General features: G+C 39.8%; 4 protein-coding genes and 1 pseudogene across 4 annotated transcripts; 2 read left to right on the top strand and 3 right to left on the bottom strand.

The window, feature by feature from the left end:
- Positions 1-1,891: 1,891 nt before the first annotated feature.
- LOC127778666 (uncharacterized) lies at positions 1,892-5,233 on the bottom strand. Its single transcript, XM_052305288.1, has 6 exons — positions 4,928-5,233; positions 4,748-4,843; positions 4,166-4,206; positions 3,022-3,133; positions 2,503-2,583; positions 1,892-2,178 (listed from the first exon to the last, which is right to left on the bottom strand). Exons 1-6 carry the CDS (start codon positions 5,156-5,158, stop codon positions 2,113-2,115), a joined length of 627 nt encoding a protein of 208 aa, XP_052161248.1. The 5' UTR covers positions 5,159-5,233; the 3' UTR covers positions 1,892-2,112.
- Positions 5,234-6,788: 1,555 nt separating this feature from the next.
- On the bottom strand, positions 6,789-7,561 carry LOC127780400 (uncharacterized). Its single transcript, XM_052307309.1, has one exon. The coding sequence runs from the start codon at positions 7,363-7,365 to the stop codon at positions 6,937-6,939; it is 429 nt and encodes a 142-aa protein (XP_052163269.1). The 5' UTR covers positions 7,366-7,561; the 3' UTR covers positions 6,789-6,936.
- Positions 7,562-10,913: 3,352 nt separating this feature from the next.
- Positions 10,914-11,459, bottom strand: LOC127780642 (uncharacterized; annotated as a pseudogene).
- A 3,728-nt stretch (positions 11,460-15,187) lies between these two features.
- LOC127779243 (disease resistance protein RGA2-like) lies at positions 15,188-18,930 on the top strand. The gene is made up of 2 exons (XM_052305978.1): positions 15,188-15,470; positions 17,405-18,930. The coding sequence occupies exons 1-2, from the start codon at positions 15,188-15,190 to the stop codon at positions 18,928-18,930; spliced, it is 1,809 nt and encodes a 602-aa protein (XP_052161938.1).
- LOC127780843 (disease resistance protein RGA2-like) lies at positions 17,565-22,689 on the top strand. Its single transcript, XM_052307817.1, has 4 exons — positions 17,565-17,682; positions 19,115-20,612; positions 20,750-20,790; positions 21,950-22,689. The coding sequence occupies exons 2-4, from the start codon at positions 20,567-20,569 to the stop codon at positions 22,610-22,612; spliced, it is 750 nt and encodes a 249-aa protein (XP_052163777.1). The 5' UTR covers positions 17,565-17,682; positions 19,115-20,566; the 3' UTR covers positions 22,613-22,689.
- Positions 22,690-23,051: the final 362 nt, after the last annotated feature.

Raw genomic sequence — 23,051 nt, 5'->3', positions numbered from 1 at the left:
TACTGTCTTCCTTGTCCCACTATTTTTTCCCAACTGCCGGTACAAACTGTAAGGATCTGCGATATGCAATGTAGGAGTATTCATCTTCTTACAAAGAAACAGTTTCTCTTTGCCCATCACCCTATAACTTGTGGTTAGGGTGCAATTACAACTTGGATGTTGGAAAAATTTTCCTATGTGGTCCTCTGAATCAAAGAAATATCTATCCAAAAATCCTATAAATTTTCTTTCGATTGGCTCAAAACATAAGGGTTTTGGAGGAATTTTAATATCAGGCCCAACCTTCTTGGGGAAAAAAATCCTTTTTGTGTTATCTCTTCTCTACTATTATAAAAATTGAAAATGTTTTTTCCGGTATTTTGGTACATCATCCGTATTTTGAATCGGTTTCTAAGTTCGTTCACTTGTGCTAATATAAATCCGCGTTTGAGTTGGATTTTAAGCTTGTTTGCTTTTAGAAATACAAAAGGAGTCATAAGAAATCTCTTTTAAAAAACACCGCATGCTAACTTAAGGTGAAAGTCATACTCCTAATTGTAACTCATGATTTTCTAATATATATATATATTCAATTAAATTCTCACACTAAATTTACCCTATCTAAACCGTATAACAATAATAAAATTAAAATCGCATTCACCCGTTGCAACGCACGGGCATTCTTCTAGTCTCTTCTGAATTCTATGTTTTTATGCGCTCTACAGTTATTCCTACGGCTGTGCACTCTAATCTTGCATTTTTTTTCTCTATTTCTATGTATTTGAGAATCCTCAAAAGAAAAAAAAGATCCTACATTATGAAGGACCCTTTGATATCGACCGAAGTTCTCACTGCAGGGAGTGCAGCAATTCCCTGTCCTCTACAGGGGAACCGAGGGTATGAAGTGGTCAGAGCACAAGAGGCTCCTCTCCACCAAAGTTAATTTGCAACCTGACGCAAAACTTATGGAATTGGAAAGATGAGTAAACGATATTATAAAGACTGCACTGTTTAAAGAGGGCTCTCACACTGGATTAGTAACTAGCAAGCCTACTACAATCAGTGTGCATACCCCCATTTGAATACAGTAGGCTGCATTTCAAATTGATGGACCATGTTTCTTGTTTCATTTATCCAATGGATTCTAAAACTTGAAAAATTGTTTGGCGCTAGCTCTACAGTATATATAACCGTGATGATCAAATATCAATAGTAGGATGCTAGGGCTATAGTCTTATAATTGTTTTCATGCTATATTAATATGAATTCTCTGCTACCATGTGTATGCAAGCATTGTGTACTAGTTATCCATTTCAATCACATATACTTTTGTAGGTCGGCAGTCAAGAGGACAACAGCATGGATCGATAAACCGTGCAACGCACGTGTGGTGTTTTTAGTGTTTTGCCCTGGTGCTGCAGTTGCTTACGCTTGGATGGCGAGACTCGCTTTTTTTCCCGAAAGAGCTAAACTTGATGATGATGGAAAAGCTCATCCGATTAAGCACGCATGACGACTTAGTAACTTAATTGCTTGTTGTCAGGCAGAGTCAATTACGTTTCATGTCCGTGAGAAAGTGTAGTTGGACGGTCGAGTTCTAATCGTTCCGGCAAAGAGCATTATTTTATCTCCTTCTCCCTCTGTTTCATGTTGTAAGTAGCGCGTTTCATATTGTAAATAGCTCTTGACTTTTTCTCTAGTTAAATTTTTTTAGTTCATTAAGTGCAACATTGAATATATTTTGATAATAAGTTGGTTTGTGTTGAAAATATTGTTACAACCAATCTACTCCGTAATTATTATTGATAACTTATCTAGTTGGACGGTTAATTACCTGATGAATCATTTGTCAGTTGATTGGCTTTACTTCCCCACAAAAGAAAAACAAGAGTTTATTGGAATTACAGGTAGATGAGGGGAAGAACTACACTTTAGTGGAAACAAAAAGGGGAACAATTCAGAGTTGGAAAAAAAAAAAAAACAAGTTCTCGATATACATCAACAAGAGTAGTTTTGGATTTACTTCAAATGATGGTGACCACGAACAAGATATAGGCAAGCGGCAGGAACAAAAACAAACAAATTTTATCTACACTGAACAAGTAAATGTCAGATCGTCCTGGTTGGAATCCGTCAGACCGTCTCAGACCTCTGAGCAAGTAGAAGTGCCTCAAGTTCTTCTCTCCGTTTCTCCAGCTCCTGATACAACAACAGAGGTCGAGGAAATTAGGGAATGAAAATACACTCTACTGTTGTACAAACAAGAATTAACATACGAACTAACAGAATATTTAGCAGCGAATCAGCAACTAGCAAGAAAAATCAGGTGCCATAGACCAACATTGTGCAATAAAAACCACCATATTCTGACCAATGGAAGGAAAATGTAATACTTATATCCTATTTCACAGTAGGATATTGATTATCTTGTGAGCACGCATTTACTTGATGTCATATGTTGTGACTCAAAATACAGGCTCAGTGTCATGATTACTAAATGAAATTAGGAACCAAAGTACTCACCTCCAGATCCTTGACTGCTTGTTCTCGTGATGTTGCTTTCTGCTGCCTAGAACGCTTCAACACACCAATGCACAGCACACCCTACATATTCATCAAAGCTTTTAGTACACATAAGAAAACATGTGGCATGCAGTATAAACAGGGTCAAAGTTGGATTATTTGTTCAATGTGCATTGCAAGATCATCCTCTACTACATATCATTAGAGGCAATATCTCATTTTATGATGCTGATGCCTGTATGGAGAACGTCTGAAACCACATTTCAAGTTTACAACTTCGTAATGTTATTAGTCATTTAAACAAGCTCAATTAGCTACTGAACTAACTGTCCAAACAACAATGAGAACAAAATTGCAAGGCATCAAATTATTCTGCCCCAGTGGGGAATTATTTTCTGCTGAATTTAATATCTAGGCATCTGAAACTAACCATGTTTTAAAGTTCAGAATTTTAAAGGCTATTACATGGTACTAGTAATATTTAAACACAAATGAACACCCAAAATTTTGTAGACTCACCGAGATTATATAGATCAGTCCACATGCAAGAAGCAGATAGCTGGCAATGTCTTCAAGCAAAATCAAATCACCCCTTTCAACATTTGGGTATGCCTTTGTCATGACAGCAACACTGCAACAAACCAAATGAAAAACATTAATCCACCACAGGAACAGAATGGAGTACAATTCAACAAGGACAATAATTATTATTGAAGTTTTTCTACTATTCATCTGTTCATTACACTGTTCACATGCAAAAACATTACAGTTAAGATGTTCACGATCCCAAAATTTATGGTGCAGTTGGTGCATGCAACAGTTGTAATTCATGGTTCATGTACTGTGAGTGCAAAGAGGCCAATATGGTGAATGGCAGTTGGGTGATTATGGTTTTACTCTTTATTCATGGACTAAACAAGTTCTCTGCAGAAGAATTTTTAAAAGAGACTCAAATTTGTACGCAAAATACTACTGAGTTGAGAGTATGTTAATGTACTAATGTTTTGAGACCTAGGTAAGCATGTGTGAGATATTTCCAGCAAAACTTAGGTGCATCCTGTGTTCAATAAGCCACAAAGGGATTCTTGCTGTTCATCCTAGAATGGGAAACCTCTGGTTCACAGATTGATGCAAATCAACATGTGAGAAGTACAACACACTGAGAGGAGCACAGTTCATAATATACCTTATCACCTTAATACAGAACTGTTAAGAGGTTATCACTCATCAATATAATGAAACATAAGTGCTAGCTGGGCAGGCTTAACCACTTTATATAGCAATAGCACCAATATGGAAAGAGCATATCATATTGTGAATTTGTGATAGTCCATTTTAGAGCCAGGTTCTGAAGGTACTCTGTGCTCGTCATGTTATATCAAAACAACATGGATGTAGAGTGTTTGTAAAATATTCAACAAGTATTCTTGCATACCCTGTTACAGGCTTACAGCTAACCCACCTGTTTGAAATTTAATAACCCAGCTAACTAATTTTATTGATCTTCAATTTCTCCTATTACTTGCAAAAAAGCAACAAGAATGAAGCATATGCACTGAGTAGTCTGTGCAATCATATATTCCAATAAAAATGCAGAAATTGAGAAACAGATTTGGGATCATAATAGAAGGAATAGGAATCTAAATTCCTCCAGGATACTTACAAGATCTGTAACATTCCCCTTGCAGGCCAGTACTCCAAAATCTAGTCACATCAAAGAGTATAAAACATCAGTAAACTAACGGGTCAATAAAATTATGAAAAAAAAAATCTCGAGCTAACTAGTTGAAAGATACTATACCCACACAAGACAAGTCTGCAAACGTTCCATAGTATTACCAAACAAATAATTGTGAGGATTCAGCAGAACAAGCAAGATTTGGAGGCTCAAATGCAAAATTATTCACAGGTTAACAGCTTAGCAGTAAATAATTTGGATTTATCCACAAAACAGCTCATATAGGAAAAAAAACAAGCTTTACATAATTAATCTATGTGTAATTAACAAACATACTCATATGAAACAACAAGTACAATCGCAAAACAAAATATTACTGCAAAGTTCATTGCCATCTGCGAAGTGGCACTATTAATGAACAAATTGGACACTAATAATCGAAGGACGCCATCCAATAAATATTTTTTTTGCTGTAACTCAAGAATACTTATTGAATCGGAAACTGTAGCACCTGAAATGTAAATCGAGTGAAAAATGGCGTGCAAAACAAGAAGGAAGAAGCAAAACCTTGCAGAATTTCATGATGAATCCCCACTCTGTCTCGACCACCCCCACGAACAGCGAGATGACCACCGCGTAGCACCGGAATATGCCCCCGAATATCTGCAACCCAACCAAACAGCCCAAATCAGCTCGTAGCCGCGCCATGGCCGGAAAAACGAAAAGGAAAGGCAGGGGCCTACGCACGTCGAGGCCGGTGCGGAAGGACTGCACGGCGGAGAGGACGTTGACGGCGACGCAGAGCGCGGCGGTGGCGGCGGTGACGACATTGAAGCAGCGGCACACGATGAGGAGCGGGTCGGACCTGGACCGCGTGGGGCGCCGCCGCCGCGGCGTGTCCCCGCCGCCGGAGAGCTGCTGCTGCGCCTCCGGCGCGGCGCCGCCGCCTCCCGACGCCGACGCGGCCCCCTTGGCCATGGCTAGCCTTTAGGGTTAGGGTTAGGGTTAGATTTCCGAGAAGCTTCGAGCTCGAGGCCTCCTCCTCCTCCTTTAGTGGTGAGGTGGCCTTCTTCTCTTCTATTCTCTTCTCATATAAAGCGGAGGTGGAAGAAGACGCGGTGCACCGTGGACCCGGTCCACGGGTGTACGTGGACCAGGAGACTCAGGCTCTGCGGTGTTGGTGCACCCGGTCCAGGGAAAGGGTGGGGTGTGAGGGGAGGGTGGCAGAATGTGGGGCCAGATGCGTCCCGCCACGTGGGCGAGTGAGGTGGAGGGATGAGCCAATGGGAGGTGAGCTCGTGGTAGCTGACGTCATGAATGCTCCGTGCTGTTAGGTATGGGAAGCATTGATAAATAAATCTAGTACTACCTCCCTCCCAAAATAAGTGCAGCCGTGGATATTTGTGCCCAACGTTTGACCGTCCGTTTTATTTGAAAAATTTGCAAAAAATTTAAAAATATTTAGTCACACATAAAGTACTATTTATGTTTATCATCTAATAGCAATAAAAATACTAATAAAAAAATTTTTAAATAAAACGAATAGTTAAACGTTGAATGTGAATAGTGCAAAACTACACTTATTTTGGGACGGATGGAGTAGAATATTCTGATGGATGATGATTAAATTTCCAGAACGAGGATTAGTAGTGTACATGTGTTCAAATGAGGACAGTAGGAGCATGAGAGTTGCTCAGATGATTCAGCATTTCAAGAAGTGTGTTCGATTTTTGTTCGCTTCTGAATAAGTATTACTAGCAGTTTTAGGTTGTGTTCTTAAGCTATGGTTATTAACCTCCACTCTATTATCTCCGGCGCGCACGTTTCCTTAACTACTAAATAGTATTCTTTTTAAAAAAAAAATCTATATACAGGCTGCTAAAAATTCATAATAATGAGGTTAATTAGGTTTTAAAGCCTAAAAAGCTCAAGATTACATAAAATGGTAAAAGTATAATTTAATCATGGAAATTACAAGTTAGGCTTCAACCTGAACAAGGTATAGTTATAAATGGAAGCAAGGGATAACTTGCTAACTGGTATTCCGTGCAGCTCACTCTGCTAGTTTATGTTTTTTTCTCTTTTTCTATCGTAGCAAATGCACATCCGTTCTACCTATGCAACTACAATGCAGTCAACTAAGGTGATGTTTGGGAAGGAGGGACTAAAGTTTAGTCCCTCTCACAAAAATTTTAGTTCCTCTCATAGAGACTTATACTTTTGTGAGAGGGACTAAATTTAGTCCCTCCTTCCCAAACACCACATAAGGCTATGTTTAGATGTAGGGATGTAAAGTTTTGGCGTGTCAAATCGGATATACGGATATACATTTGAAGTATTAAACGTAGAGTAATAACAAAATAAATTATAGAATCCGCCTGCAAACTGCGAGATGAATTTATTAAGCCTAATTAATCCGCCATTAGCAAATGTTTACTATAGCACCACATTGTCAGATCATGGAGCAATTAGGCTTAAAAGATTCGTCTCACAATTTACACCCAATCTATATAATTAGTTATTTTTTTATATTTAATACTTCATGCATGTGTTCAGATATATTGTAATCTTTTAAAATTAATTTTATTATTACATAATGGTAATAGATTTGATCACAACGCAGTGTACATGACACTGCTGAATACATGAGCTTAATGCATGAAACAACAGAAGTTCCATCCTTCTTTGACACGGACATTTTTACCATAAACTTTTCGCATCATTTCGAACAATGCAAGCAAATCAATTCCAAGTCCTTACTCCCCAAGTGCAAATGCAGCGGCGTCAAAGGTCTTGCAGATTCCGGCGCCACTCTTGAAGGTCACCTTCTCCGGCGACGCCTCGGCGGCGTACACCTCGACGATGCTGAGCCAGAGCATCAGCTCCTTGGTCTTCACGCCGGTGATCTTCTTCAGCTTCCCCTTCTCGACGAACGCCGTGACCTCACCGGCGTAGGACACGTTCTGCTTGATCTTCTTGAAGACGTGCTCGATCTTCTTCTTCCTCTGCACCATCCAGATGAACCCGGTCTCCCGGTTGTAGCCGAACTCCTCGATGTCCTCCAATGGCAGGAGCCCCATGGGGAGTCCGAGCTCTCCCAGGAGCTCGATGGACATCTTCCTGCAGATGTCATCGCCGTTGACGATCTCCGCGCCGGCGCGGTGGCTCTCGATCTGTGAAGCCATTGGAGCGGTAGTTTCAGAGAAAATTAGAAGAGAAGTTTTTGGTTTGGAAATGTGTTGTGTTTTGTTTGTGCAAATGGGTTGAGAGATTGGTGTGATGGAAGATGAGATGTGGGGTTCTGTTTATATAGAGTTTTCTCAAGTCTTGTTAATTTGCTTGTTCATTGTGATGAAGATCTGTCCAGGCTGCAGATGTTGCGAGATCCCCCATGACTGAGAATCTGAGATTTAGTGTATCCCATAGCTAGTGTCATGATATTGAAGAAACCTTGTGCTCTTTATAATAAAATCAGTCATTATCCTTGAGTGTTGTCGTCACGTCGTGCATTAATCAATATAAGCAAGTATAAACGTGTATCATCAACTATTGTTATGTGTATCAATGAGTATCATCCAAAGTGCCGTTGTGTATCATCAAAGGTATCCTGAAGATTTCAATAGCTTGAGACGAAAACTTCATTGATTCTCAAATTAAAAGGGAAAAGTAGAAAAGAAAAAATGAGAAATAAACAACTCCCTTCCCAGGCGTGTGTGTTTCTAGAAAAAAAATGTCTCTGTCTTCCCAGGCGAAGGTTGGACTGATCGCTGATGATAGCAAATTCCAACCAAAAATCAGCATTCCATGCGTGGAGAACTTTGCAGAGAAATACGAAGCCATGTTATACTTATGTCGCGTTGAGTTGAAGGATTCAGAGATGCTTGGGAAAGTTGCAGAATGTACCTCAGTTTAGTTTACTGTCTGAATAAACTTTACTGTCTGAATAAAGTCAGGGATGAAAGCATAGCAATTGTCTGAATAAGGTCACTCCAGAGTTTGAGAAGGGCTTTTGAGGCTAGAACTTGAGACAGATTTTGCATGCCTTTTTTACTTTTTACGTATGTTAAAATTCAGCATATTCCATCAAGCATGGGGAGTAAAACCATCATGGAGCAGATAAATCAAGACGGCAACCGTGACGTCAGGGAGGCAGGACGGGTGGAGGCAACCTACTATCGACAAGAATGCTAATTCGTGCGCACGCTTCCGGCCCACACTTTCCACGCATGCGAGCACGTTTCTTATCTCTTTTTTCTTTTTTTTTCCATCACCACGTTTCTTTTTTTTTCTTTTTTCACAGTTTGCTGCCGCACGGGTAGGAGAAAAATCGTAATTAGTTTACTAGTGATTAGTTTTCTATTTTTATTAGTGATTAATTTACTAGTAATTTTTAAATCTTAACTTAAAAATTTTTAAATTTGAACTGGAAAGTTTCATCGTTTTCCTCATTCGTCAGGTTCCATGCATGAATGAAGTCAATCTGGGAGCTCAGCTTGTGAATAATTATGGACGAACACACACCCTGTACATAACTCTACACACCCTGTACATAACTCTGAAGCTCACTCACATCATTCCCCCGAGCGATTTTTTTCCTTTTTCTTTTTTTTTTGCGATTTTCTTTTTTTTTCTTCTTCCCTTTTACGTTTTTTCTGATTATTTTTTTAATCTTCAATACACGTGTTTTTAAATGTTTTGACTTGAAAATTTTCAAATCTCGAGTTGGAAGTTTTCAAATTTTGAGTTGTAAGTTTTCAAATCTCGAGTTGGAAGTTTTTAAATTTGAGTTGAAAGTTTTCAATTCTTGGTTGAAAGTTTTTCAAATTTGATATGAAAAGATGAAAGTTTTCAAAATTCGACTTCAAAAATTTCAAATTTCGAGTTAAAAGTTTTTAAATCTAGGTTAAAAGTTTTTAAAATTTGACTCTATGTATAGATTTATTTTCAATCTGTTAAACAAAAGCTATCAAAAAAAATCAAATGTTAATTGTCGTTATTATCTCTAACTAACAGGATTAGTCAGTACGTGTCTCCGAGAAAAAAATCCCGCCTCGTGCGCGTTGGCTGCGCATACGCGCGAGGTAGCTTTTTCGAAACAAATCATCCATAATCATCAGACGGTGTAAAAGAAAATCTTTGTTGATGATGCATGATGAACAGCACTGTAAAAAAAAAAGCATTCTCTCAACCAGTAGTAAAGGTTAACATCTTCTTAGCTTCCAAGGCGTAGTGAATTAAAATCGGTCGTGTTCTAGGATAAAATTGGCCGCAAAATAGGATTAGAGGAAATTAAAGCTCAACCCCGTGTGTCGCTCGGGCCGGCTAGCGTTGCTATGGAGTATGGATACGGGTCTCCCATCCCCTTGGGCCGTTCAATCAAGGCCGTGCGGCCCAGATGAGAAGAATTATTTACGACCCGTGGGCCTCACGAGCGGGCCCATCTTGGCCCAAAGGGGTTCGGCGTTTAAAATTCCGACCCCTTTCGCGGGATCTCTTTCCACCGTTTGATCACTCCCGTACGGTCCAGATGAGCTTGCGGCCTCGCACGCAGTAATCCAACGATTTCTTGAGATTATTATGCAGTTTACTTGCCCATCGTGGTGATCATGACAACATTTCATCATTCTGATGCTCGCTGTTGTTCTGCATTGTTTCGGTTAATTTGCGTCTTCAATGGTAGTTCTAAGTTGTGCAAAATCCATTCAATGTTTTCAGAATAGCTACAGGAACAAAAGATTGAGCAGGAAAAAAAAACATAACATTGGCAGCTTCAGTCAGCAATACAATGCAAATTGCCCTGCTGTTAACGAGATTCGCTCCTGCTCCGCTGTAATAATATATACAGTGACTTCAAATGACAAACTAAAGCTATGGAGTTCCTCATGGCAGGCTTGTCTCTGCTGTATTGTATTTAAGAACATCAAATTCATACCTTGATGAGTCATGCAGTCAAATCTCATTTTAGAATAACACACCCGACTGAAAATCCCAGTTCCATTAACTGAAAGTGTACAGCAGTTTAAAGGGTAGAAAATGCGGTTATATCTCTCGGTTAAGTCTTGCATTACAAACTGGATCAAACATCTCAATTCACCATATTTACGCATCTGAAATGATAAAAACAAAGAACCCAACAGAACCTGCTCATAAAGTTCAGAGAAGATGAAGACAACATAGTTATGAGTTATCAACATGGCTCACTAAAGGTAAAGCTGTTTGCTTGGCTGCTTGTCAGAAATAGACTGTCCACAAAACAAAATCTGCTAAAGAAAAAGATTGTTCAATCGGCGACATGCATCATCTGTAATCATGGGGCTGAAACAGCGAATCACTTGTGTTTTACTTGCCCTTTTGCAATAAGCTTTTGGCGGGCAATTGCAATTCATCCATCCATTCAGCAAGTGCAAATGCTACACCAACTAAAACCAACGCACAATCTGCCGGTAAAGCATTTTCAGGTCTTCTACCTACTTTGTTTCTGGGCGCTTTGGAATCATTGTCATGATGTAGTTTTCAGGGGTTATTCGCCTTCTATTGTTTCCTGCCTTCAAAGGTGTGTTAGTGAGGCGGCCCTCTGGGCAGAAAATCTGAAGACTAGGGTCTTGTGCAAGACAGCGCTTTTTCAAAACCGGAACAAATACAGGAATATACTCATATATGTTCGCAATTGAATACAAAAAAGATTTATATAACAGTACATGGTAGATGTAAGATAGTGTCTTTAAACCTTTTTTACATAATTAAGATTTATGAGTCTTGTCATCATTTCTTACTCCAGCTTATAGCTGACCTAAGTTCTTACTCCCCGAGGGCAAAAGCAGCGGCATCGAAGGTGTCAGACAGCCCAGTTCCCGTCTTGAAGGTGACCTTCTCCGGCGAGGCATCGGCGACGTAGACCTCGACGACGCTGAGCCAGAGCAGCAGCTCCTTGGTCTTCACGCCGGTGATCTTCTTCAGCTTCCCCTTCTCGACGAACGCCGTGACCTCACCGGCGTAGGAGACGGTCTGCTTGATCTTCTTGAAGATGTGCTCGATCTTCTTCTTCCTGCACTAGCCACATGAATCCAGTGTCCCGGTTGTAGCCGAACTCCTCGATGTCCTCCAACGGCAGTAGGCCCTTGGGGAGACCGAGCTCTCCCAGCAGCTCAATGGACCTCTTCCTGCAGATGGCATCTCCATTGACGACCTCAGCACCGGAGCGGTGGCTCTCAATTTGTGATGCCATTGGATGTGTAGTTTCAGGCAAAGAAGCTTTGGTTTGGAGATGTGTTGTGTGCAAATGTTTAGAGAGATTGTTGGTGATGGAAGATGAGATATGGGGCTCTGTTTATATAGAGTTCGTACTGATAAAGATCTTTGCAGACTGCTTAGGCAAAGGTTATGAACTTTGGATTCCAACTTGTTTATACACCAGCCTTTTCTGACCATGCAGTTGATAACTGCATAGAAATTCTGACGCACAAAGTCCCTGACCAAGTCCACTACCGATGTAATACTTACACTTCTTCAGCAAAGGATGACTCTTTATTTATTCATTTATTTATTTTTGCAAGGAGCCAGAGATGGCTTATACCAATTAATTAGCAGTGTTCAGGTCCAATTCGTTGGGCTCATGATCAGTACTAGTCTACTAGACACTAGTGCCATATCACCAATCAAGTATCAACATCATTTCAATGTTTTCAGAAAAGCTATAGGAGCAAAAGGCAGAGCAGAGCACAAAATCAAAATCATAACATTATCAGCTTTTTTTTTTTTGCCAGGTCGGCCGAAAGAGTGGCCGACCAAATTTCATTAAGATTTAGGGAGTTTATTACATGGTTCATTTCACTACATTATCAGCTTCAATCAGCAATAAAAGGCAAAGTGCTCTGTTGTCAAAGCGGTTCGATCTCAAATGACAAACTAATGCCACAGAGTTCCACATGGGAGGCAGGCTAGTCTCTACTCTATTTACAACAAATTCATACCTTGACGAGTCATCCAGTCAAATCCATTTAAGAGTAACACGGCCTAAAACCCCAGTTCCATTATCTGAAACTGTTACAGCAGTTTTTTTTTTTTACCGAACTGTTACAGCATTTTAAGGCACAGAAAATGCAGTCAACTCTCTCAGGTTTTTGTGTTAACGATTTCTTCAAGTTATTATTCAGTTTATTTTTACAGAGCAACCTTGTCACTACTCATCAGAGCAAGAACCAAGAACAAAGGATTCAGTATATCAATTCCAAGTGGGCTTCCAAAGCCATCATTTCTCACTTTCATTACAGACTGAAATCAAACATCTCGACCGAGCACGGTCAGATACTACTATGTTGTCTCTTCATACTTCAATTCCCTATCTGAAACGACAATAAAAGGACTACTCGCTCCGTCTAAAAAAAAGACAAACTCTGAGTTTCTGTGTCCAACGTTTGACTGTCCGTCTTATATGAAACTTTTTTATAATTAGTATTTTCATTGTTGTTAGATGATAAAATATGATTAATACTTTATGCGTGACTTGTCTTTTTATTTTTTTTTATAATTTTTTCAAATAAGACGGACGGTCAAACGTTGGACACGAAAACCCAGGGTTTGTTTTTTTAGGACGGAAGGAGTAGGTCTGTGTCACACCCCAACTAGCTCCAAATGGAAACCAATGTAAGGCGATCCAAATTAACTTGCTAACCTGTACGGCTGTACCAGTCCCAGAAAATAGAGCTGGTACAATAAGAAGATAGAATATCACAACGACAGGTATTTCTACGAGTAGAGATGCATTCATTGTTGGAACTACGGACAGACCCCGAGTTCATAGTTGCATTACAATGAGGCAGAAGTGGAGACTAGCCCAAAGCCACAAGTATGACTTGGAAAATAAGCCGAAATCCTAATACTGCTCGAAGCTGCTTGCTCCTAGAAGAACTCATCATCAGCTAGATCAACTATGTCAAAAGAACACCATTCTCTTAAAAAAAAGACCATCAATACAATGTTATTTATTCGATCTACTCTCTCTGTTGTTTAATATATGACGCCGCTGAACTTCTTGATACGTTCGACCATTTGTCTTATTAAAAAAATAATTATCATTTATTTTATTGTAACGATATATCATCAAATATTCTTTAAGCATGATTTAACTTTTTTTATATCTGCAAAAAAAATTGAATAAGACAAATGGTCAAACATATATAAAAAAATCAACAATGTCATATATTATAAACCAACGATAGTATATAATAATCATAATTAACTAAATTATACATAAATTAATCCCGAACCATTCCATGTATTTCTGTACTCTCACCTCTTCTTCTTTGTCATATTCAACTCCTCAATTAGAAGAAATCATTTTTTCCTTTTTTTTACCCTCCAAAGAACGGGAGTTCTTACTGTAAAAAAAAAAAAAAACATTTCCCCCCCTAAGCCTGCGAAGTGCCAAGGCTAGCAAAATGAAAACTTCGATTTTTGGATGGGATCTAGTAGTGTGTAGCAATGGCGACACGGGATTGTCTCCTGTTCAAAGTGCATTTGGCCGGCGAGCTGCTCGTTGGCGGGGGACGAAACCAAGTGCTTGGCGGCCGGCGGTGGAGCAGCAAAGGCAGCCGGATCTGGAGATTCCGGCGACAGCGGCGGCGCTGTACGGACGGCGATGCCTCTACAACCATCACGTCTGACAGGTCAGCTCTGTCTGCTCTTCATTCAGGTACTCAATTTCCAAGGATCTGGCGATCTGTAGGCTGTAGCATATTCAGAATATTTTATTTTCCCAGAGAAAAAATTGTATTGATCCCAAAAGGAATTTCAGATTGTAACTGGTTAGTCAGCTGCTGTCCAAGTGATTAACCATGATTTTTTGGTTTAAGGAATGTAGCAGCTATTCAGCTGTTTAAGGAGAGAGTAACCACGGTAGAAAAATTAAACATTTTCTGAATGTTTCTTCTCCGTTCATATCATTTTTGCTTGTCAGAAGAAGTAGAACAAGTAGAAGTGAAACCTGATTGTATCAACCTATATAACGTGGAACTCAACTAGTCAATTATATAATGTTCAGATCCTTTTTTTTTCTTTGTCACCAACTCACCATTGTAGAAGTATAAGGCCATTGCATTGTCTTGTATGTGTGTACTGGTCAACCAAAAATTCACATGCTTTTGAAACTTGATGGGAGATCTATGGTGGTCAGTCTTGTATTGTTATACAATGGTAAATTCGGAGAAAAACAGAAACTTGAGTTCAAAAGTTCAAACCAACAAATTAATCTGGGTTGAGATGAATTCCAGGTACGCGTGGAACTGTGTTTTTCTAAACCACAGTGCAATGCCTTTCTTTTGATGGACATGTAGAAGTGAGTATGCAACTTCCTTGATTTCTACTCTGGTTCAGATTATATAGTTTCTCTCTGATCTTAGTTCTTGTCGACCAAGTGATCTATATAACAGAAGGCCATAGCGTTGTCTAGTGTGCAGACTGGTCAATTAGAAACACACATGCTTTTGAAACTTGATGAGAAATATATGGCCCTGAACCAAATCTCTGGAATTTTCTTACTTCTTTGGTTGTCTTCGCTGCATGGTCAATCTTGTATAGTTATACAAATGCAATTTGAAAGAAAAACAAAACCTCCAATTCAATAGGTTGACGCCAAAAATTTGATCGAAATTTCAGAAAAATTCTACATACGTGTGGAATTGGTTTATGTAAACCACAGTGCAATTCTAGTATGTGGCTCAGTGACTGCCTTAGTTTGTGCTCCGCTTCAGATTATATAGTTCCTCTCCAGTCTCAGTTCTTGTCGACCTATCGTCGAGAGATCTTCAAAAATATTAGATTGCATAATTACAGATGGAGACATTTTTGTTTGCAATTCTGAGTGATCTTGCCACTAGATCCTTATCTTTCCTGATCAACAAGTACTCAAAACTGACATCACCAACCATGGAGGAGAAACTGCAACGGCTCCTTCTACGGGTCCAGATCATCTTGGAGGAGGCATAGGACCGACTTATCGCAAACCAAGCCATGCTGCAGCAACTGAACATGCTGAGGAAGGAGATGTACAGAGGGTATTACATCATGGACAGATTCAGATACCATGACCGTGAAGAAGAAAATACCAAAGACCACCAAGTGAGTAACTCTTTCGCTCCATCCAAGTTCAATCCTGCCAAGCGCATTCGGTTCTGCAGGACAAGTGGCCAGAGTTTACAACAGCAGCTGCAGCAAGTTCTTGCCAGCCTTGAAGCCACCATTGAAGATACCAGTGAATTTTTCATGTTCCTGAACAGTTATCCACGCTTGAACCGTCAGCCATATAGCATGCACTTGGTCTTAGACAAGTGCTTGTTTAATCACCAAATGGAGATGGAGCACATCATGAATTTCCTGCTTAAAGACAATACAAGTAGTAATCAAAATCCAGGTGTCTTGCCAATCATCGGTCCAAGCAATGTTGGGAAGAGCACGCTGATTGAGCATGCCTGCAACGATGAAAGGGTGCGTAACCACTTCTTTCAAATTGTGTGTTTCAGTGATGATGATCTTGAAGATGCAAACATGGTGACTCTTCGAAATTGTGGTGTAATCAAGCATCAAAACCATGCCACTGGTGGAGAAAGGATACTAATCATAGTCGAACTAATCAGAGACATCAATGAGGGAGCATGGAGAAGATTGTACTCAGCTTCCAAAACTTGTGCCGCAAATGGCAGTAAAATTATAGTCGCAAGCCGATCTGATAATATTTCAAGCTTTGGAACAACACATGCTCTGAGAGTAAAATTCTTTACTCAAGAAGCTTATTGGTACTTTTTCAAGGTGCGTACATTTGGAAGCATGGATGCAGCGGAGCACCCAAAGCTGGAATCAATAGCCGTGGATATGGCCATGGAATTGAATGGGTGCTTCATGGGTTCAAATGTTTACAGTGTACTTCTTAGAGAAAATTTCAATGATAAGTTTTGGAGCATGGCCCTGGCAGGAATCAGAGAATTCAGGAAGCTGAATCTCTTACTCTGCGGTACAAGTTATTTTGACGATCCTTGGCAGGGTGTTGGACCTGCATACGTTAGGAGGGTAAACAAAATTTGCTCCGGAAATCATGTGATTCATGAGGACTATAAAGTATGTTCTATTCAGAACATGATTCATTGTCACACAAACTCTGCTCACAGTGAAGATGATGTTCCCATGGTGAGTTTGCAAGATTTTCTCTTCGGAAGTGTTGAACCGCAAGGAAAATTCAATGTTCTCGCATGGAGGTCTCACCTTCCACCTCACTACAACTACATTTTCAACTGTGAGGTACGGAGGTCACATCATTTGATCTCCAGGAAGAAGAGATCTCAGAAGCTTTCCACCTGACCATCTCAGATGCTGATGCAGGGGAGCGTTGCCATGTTGGGCCAAAGCAAAATGAGCATTGTCATTACAGAGTGCATGCATGATAGTCTCTGATTGCAAGCACATGATTGGTTCATAGGAAATTATCTGATAATTGTATAGGAAATTGTCTTGCCTACTCCCTCTGTTCAAAACAAGACAACTTCTAGGGATGGATTTGAACATGCAGAGGGAGTATGTGTGGTATAACTAGTTTGTAAATAATTGTATAGGAAATTATCTGATACTCTCTTTTTTTTTTGAAAAAAATGTCACATAGAATTAAATGATTATAATACATTTGTCTATGCCAAGTTAATTAAATCCCTACAAGTTAATAGTGATGAAATCGAAATTGCAAATAAGGAGTTTATGTTTTACACTTTTGTTCTGCTTATTACAGTAGGCCATGCTAAGACTTTGTTCTTAAAATTAACATCCCCATTTTGGAAGCGTTCTCCTTTCACAAAATTTGCACGAGCGAAGGTGCCTCTGCCTCCTGGAATTAGGTTGGAGGGACTTTTGGTTTAAGCAATCTCTCAAGTCTCTAAAAAATAAAACTGATATTGACTAACTAGCCTATTCAATCATGTCCATATTTTTTTCTGGTTGCATACTATTCCTGAAAACGATAGCGTTCACAATTTTTCTACCCCATAAATAATGGATGCATTTTCATTGGTCTTCTAGTCAAACAAGTTGGCATAAAAAACGCGTTACCAAACTACAACACTTGGCATTACATGATTCCTCTCAACCTCCTTATCTATCCATTGAGTAGTATCTGCAAAATCTTGATGGGGAGAAGAAAAATTGGTTTCATTCCCAGAATGAATACTCTCTTGTCTGCAATCCTAGGAGAGCTTGCAGGTAGATCCTTCTCCTTCTTGATAGACAGATGCTACTCCAAACTGCCATTGCTGTCCAACGAGGAGAAGATTCAGAGACTCGAAAGGATGCTGCTCCGGCTCGCTGCTGCCATTGAAGAGGCCGATGGGAGGAGAATCTTGAACCATGGAATGCTTCGACATGTCAACATGCTGAGACAAGACATGTACAGAGGGTACTACATTCTTGACTCCTTCAGATTCCCTGAAGCCCACGAGGAGGAGATCATGAGCGAAAACAATGACAAAGTGAGTTACTCTTTAGCTCTGTCTAAATTCAACTCTGCCAAGCGTGCTCGAATCCCTATTGGTACTAGACGGCATGGAGATAGAGGAGAGCTTGAGCAGGTGATTGACAACCTAGAGATCGCCATGGCTGACATGGTTGAGTTTTTTCTGCTTTTGAACAACTACCCTTCCATTCATCGTCAGCCATACAACAGTTACCTGTTCATGGACAAGTGCATGTTTGGGCGTCAAATGGAGATGGAGCAGATCATCAATTTCTTGTTGCGTCCTGAACCTCCAAACACGCTAAGTGTTGATAACATTGGTGTCCTGCCGATTATTGGTCTAGCCAAAGTTGGGAAGAGCACACTTGTCAAGCATGTTTGCGGCGATGAGAGGGTGTGCAACCACTTCTCTCGCATCCTTTTTCTTACTGAGGGCGATTTTAGAGAGGAAAAATCATTGCTTACACTAAGGGATTCAGGAGAGATAAGGCATATGCACACATCATCATCGGTTTCAAGTGGAGGAGAAAGATTGTTAGTCATCATTGAGTTAGCTGAGGATGTTGCTGATGATAAATGGACAAGGATGTGCGCTTCTTTGCGAAGTTGCATTTCAGCTGGAAGTAAAATCATAATCACAAGCCGGTTAGAGAAGATCGCAAAGCTTGGAACAACACAACCTCTACGTCTGAAGTTTTTGTCGCGAGAAGCTTACTGGTACTTCTTTAAGGTGCTCGCATTCGGAAGCTCAGATCCTAAAGAACACCCTGAGTTAGCATCTGTATCAATGATGATGTTCAATGTCTACTTTGATCATGAATTGTACAAGAATTTCACTGGACCATTCATGGACCTAAATATCATGGCCAGCTTGATCCAAGCTACATTTTATGAGGGCAACTGGCTCAGCCTCCATGCACGCACCAGGGGTTATTTTCTGCTTAGGAGAGGTTTAGGTGATGATTTTGAGTTGAAGACAAAGTGCGTGCCTATTCCCAAGAAAAATGCAGTTGTGCAACAGTATTGTGTAATCTCCGATTATTGCCGAGTAGGGGTTGCTCATGAAGAAGATCAGGAAGTTCCCAAAATTGATATGCAAGATGTCTTGTCAGGGAGAGTTGCACCTGATGGGAGATTTGATATTGTGCTGTGGAGATCTCACCTTCCGCCATATTACAGCTACATATATAGCTGTGAGATCCATGAGTACAGGCCTGCATTAGCTACCTGCAAGATGGAACTCCGACAAAAGAGGAAAACTTAGATTGAACTAGATGGTTTGCCATATGTATAAATGATAGAAGAGTCTGTCCTATTTTATCACTGAATTCAGCTGTATGATTAACACTAGATTCATCTTTTTATGCTGTCTCTTGTAAACTTATCCTACAAGCTCTATTAGTTGCTGTCTTATTGTTTCCTCATGTGAATCTGTCCTTGATACGCAGGTCTATTGAATGGAACAGGATCAGCCGCAGTTGTTGTTTTGACTGCAACTTTTAACTTCAGCAGTCACCATGATCCAATCATTCAATACTCAACCAAGATCAAGAGGCTATTTCTTTTCTCATTCCTTTGATTAGTTTGCAGGTTAAGTAGGCGATATGTATGAAAACATTTATACATGGGGTAAGGATAATTACTTAATTATCTAGTTATGCTCGTTTGTGTAAAATTGGATTTTAGATTCTAGTTCAGAGAAAAACTAGCCTCTACTAATTTCATGCTGAAAGAGTGCCCTACTTATATCAAATTATATTTATATGAGTGGGGGAGCCCCTCACCTCATAAGCTAGTTTTTGGGGTGGAAAAGACCCTTTATGATCCTACATTAAACAACAGTCAAATAGTTTTTTTATATAGAGTCTTATATGAATGAATTTTCAAAATTGTAATTACTAAATAATTAACTTGGAAGTTCAGAATGAATTGATTTAAGTGTGGTAAATAACTATAATAAATACTACTCCAGTATTCAAGAAAGGCGAGAGGAGAGATGGGCTGTTGATCTAGAGCCATTGGTTACATGTTGGGTGGTTGGATGTAGGGACTGCTAAAGTTGCAGTCACAACTGCAACTGCAGTCGATCCTGGTGAACAGATGCTCACTGCTCATTTCCGATGCACATAATCTCTCATATTTTTTGAGTGAACAATCTCTCATATTCAACTCTTGAGAAAAAAATATCCACGAATTGAGTTGTTACACATTTTTAAGTCCATACATCTGTTTACATATGAAATGTTTTTATTTGTGTGATTGACTACATCAAAAGGCCATTATTCTTTTTCACACATTGCATCCCGAAATTCAAATAACTAGAACTAGATAATATAAATTAAAACTAATAATCATCCCATATATTCTCTTCTCTTCTTAGCATTCCTCTTATTTCATCTCCTATATCTTCTCACATAATTTCTCAACTTCTGTAACAATATGGGTCACACACCTTCTCTATGATATGATTTTGGCTCGGCATCCATCAATAGTATATATGGGGCTAATTATCAAAGGTAAATGTTTCAGCGATAAATCAAACCATATCCTAACTACAGGCAAATAAATTTTTTTATATTTTCAGATAATGGGACCTATACTGTCCATTATCCAAAAAAAATGTTCTTTTCTTTCTTTCCTTCATTATGAGTTTATGACTAACTTACCAAAGGCTGCCGAAATTAAAGCTTCAATTTTGGATGTACCTGTGGTGATACTACTGTGCCTCCAAGCTCCCTGATTCGGCAGTGATCGATGTCGTCCGCCACGAAGGGAGAAGGAAGCGAGCATCGCCGGTGGTGGTGCAGCAAAGGAAGTCGACATTGATACAGTGGTGGTGCCGGCCTGATCTGGAGACATCAGTGGCAACGGTGGCTCGGGTACTTCCGACAATTGGCAGCATGGATGGTGATGCCTCCTCTCCTCCCATGTCTGCTCTTGATCCAGGTACTTAATTTTCAAGGATCTGTAGCCTATTCTGAATATTTTATTTCCCAGAGAAGTATATTACAAAAAGGAATTTCAGAGATGTGGCTAGCTAGTCAGCTGCCGTACAAGTGGTTAATCATAATTCTATTGTCCAGGAAACGTAGCTATTCAGCTGTTTAAGGAGATAACAACCATGGTATGAAAACATTTTATGAATTTTTCCTCTCTGTTCATGTCGTTTTCTTTAGTCTTTCAGGTTAGACAAGTAGAAGTCAAAACTTAACTCTAAATTAACAAAGAGCAAAGAGTTGAATTTGGCCCTGCAAAAAAAAAAAGAAGGCTTGAATTTTGTATTGAGGCCTTGGAGGCATTGTCCTTAGCAATGATACATTTGATTTAGCCGGGCCGGCCTAAGATAGGCGGACCAAATTTACTTAAGAAAGGGGTATGTACATATTTACAAGATGATACATTTGATTAATTCCGAGCCATCTATAATAGGGGTACTAGATATTGCAACGATTTTCTTTTTCACATGGCAATAGCTAGCATTTGATATTGCAACGATTTATGATTCGTTGCGTTTTCCCCTTTGCAATAAATAGGAATCCTCATGACCGTGGGGCCTGGGCTGGTATAGGATGTAAATTTTCAATGGTTTTACTGGAAGGATTTGTTGAACAAGAAGGATAACGATTTTGTGGCATATTAATTCACCAGCAACAAAACTGAAGAAAATTCCAATTGTTGAGAAACTAATGGACAATAGAACAGCACATAAAATCCTTTTATAACGCAAGCAAAAAAATAAAAGAGCATGGCAATTCTGTGACATAGAACTTGGTATTTTCTTCATGTTCATCATGCTCTCTCTCTCTCTCTCTCTCTCTCTCTCTCACCGTTATCTAGAAGTATATGGACTGGTCCACAAAATCTGTCTATGGTGCATTGCAAAGTCTATGAACTGGTCAACAAAAAATACACGTGGTTGTGAAGTCTATGGTGCTAAACAAAATCTGTAGAATTTCCTTTACTGCTTTCATTGTCTCTGCTATGTGGTCAGACTTGTTATGCTAAAGCAGACTGCAGAGAAAAAAAAAATAGAAACTTGAATTTTTAAGGAGGTGTGGAGTTTCTGGAGTATGTGGCTGCCCTAATTCTCACTCTGTTTTATCATATCCTCTAAAAGTTTTCTGATTACACAGTTCCTCTCTGGTCTCAGTCCTTGTCGACCTGTTGAGTGATTTACAAAATTTCAGATTACATAGTTACATATGGAGACATTTTTGTCTGCAATTTTGAGTGATCTTGCCACTAGATCTATATCTTTCCTGATCAACAAGTGCATGAAACAGACAGAGTCAGCCATGGAGGAGAGACTACAGCGGCTTCTACTCCGGGTCCGGATCATCGTGGAGGAGGCAGATGAACGGATCATCACAAACCAAGTCATGCTGCAACAACTGAACATACTAAGGAAGGAGATGTACAGAGGGTATTTCACCCTCGACATATTCAGATGCCATGGATACAAAGGAGACAGTACTAAAGATCACCAGGTGAATAACCCTTTTGCACTATCCAAGTTCAATCCTGCCAAGCGTGTTCGGCTGTGCAAGGTCAGTGGCCAGAGTGTACAAAAGCAGTTGCAGCAAGTTCTTGGCAGCCTTGAAGTTGCCATTGAAGATACAAGTGAATTTGTCATGTTCTTGAACAATTGTCCACGTCTATGCCGCCAGCCATATAGCATGCACTTGCTTTTAGACAATTGCTTGTTCAGTCGCCAATTGGAGAGGGAGCACATCATGAACTTCCTGCTCAAAGAGAATACTCCCGGAGCTGAAAATCTAGGCATCCTGCCGATCATCGGTCCAGAGAACGTTGGGAAGAGCACCCTGATTGAGCATGCCTGTGATGATGAAAGGGTGCGTAACCACTTCTCTCAAATTGTGTGTTTCAATGACAATGATCTTGAATCAAGCATCAAAACCATGCCACTGATGGAGAAAGGATACTAATAATTATTGAACTAATCAGAGACATCGATGAGGGCGCGTGGAGAAGATTGTACTCAGCTTACAAAAATTGTGTTGCAAACGACAGTAAAATTATAGTCGCGAGCCGATCTGATAAGATAGCGAGCTTTGGAACGACAAAGGCTCTTAGAGTGACCTTACTTACTCAAGAAGCTTATTGGTACTTTTTCAAGTTGCGCACATTTGGAAGCACAGATGCAGCGGAGCACCCAAAGATGGCATCCATAGCAATGGATATAGCCATTGAATTGAATGGGTGCTTCATGGGTTCAAGTATCTACACTCTACTTTTGAGAGCAAATTTCAACGCTCAGTATTGGAGCATGGCTCTTGCAATAATCAGAAAATTCAGAAAGCTGAATCTCTTACTCTATGGTGCATGTTTTTTTGATGGTTCTTGGCAGAGGGTTGAACCGGCATA

This window comes from Oryza glaberrima, chromosome 7, assembly GCF_000147395.1.
Source record: "Oryza glaberrima chromosome 7, OglaRS2, whole genome shotgun sequence".
Taxonomy (NCBI): domain Eukaryota; kingdom Viridiplantae; phylum Streptophyta; class Magnoliopsida; order Poales; family Poaceae; genus Oryza; species Oryza glaberrima.
The sequence above is the reverse complement of the archived record's forward strand: the minus strand, read 5'-3'. Positions and strand labels throughout refer to the sequence as shown.

What these genes read in the sequence shown, in the direction of transcription:
- LOC127778666 (XM_052305288.1), bottom strand. Translation starts at nt 5,158, where the DNA reads ATGGCCAAGGGGGCCGCGTCGGCGTCGGGAGGCGGCGGCGCCGCGCCG. An exon ending in AGGGGAATGTTACAGATCTT is followed by an intron (nt 3,134 to 4,165) that starts GTAAGTATCCTG and finishes GGTTTGTTGCAG; the next exon opens with TGTTGCTGTCATGACAAAGG. An exon ending in GACTGATCTATATAATCTCG is followed by an intron (nt 2,584 to 3,021) that starts GTGAGTCTACAA and finishes ATGAATATGTAG; the next exon opens with GGTGTGCTGTGCATTGGTGT.
- LOC127780400 (XM_052307309.1), bottom strand. Translation starts at nt 7,365, where the DNA reads ATGGCTTCACAGATCGAGAGCCACCGCGCCGGCGCGGAGATCGTCAAC.
- LOC127779243 (XM_052305978.1), top strand. Translation starts at nt 15,188, where the DNA reads ATGCTGCAGCAACTGAACATGCTGAGGAAGGAGATGTACAGAGGGTAT. An exon ending in CAGTTATCCACGCTTGAACC is followed by an intron (nt 15,471 to 17,404) that starts GTCAGCCATATA and finishes CTGCAATCCTAG; the next exon opens with GAGAGCTTGCAGGTAGATCC.
- LOC127780843 (XM_052307817.1), top strand. Translation starts at nt 20,567, where the DNA reads ATGGATGGTGATGCCTCCTCTCCTCCCATGTCTGCTCTTGATCCAG. An exon ending in CATGTCTGCTCTTGATCCAG is followed by an intron (nt 20,613 to 20,749) that starts GTACTTAATTTT and finishes TCTATTGTCCAG; the next exon opens with GAAACGTAGCTATTCAGCTG. An exon ending in TTAAGGAGATAACAACCATG is followed by an intron (nt 20,791 to 21,949) that starts GTATGAAAACAT and finishes TGCATGAAACAG; the next exon opens with ACAGAGTCAGCCATGGAGGA.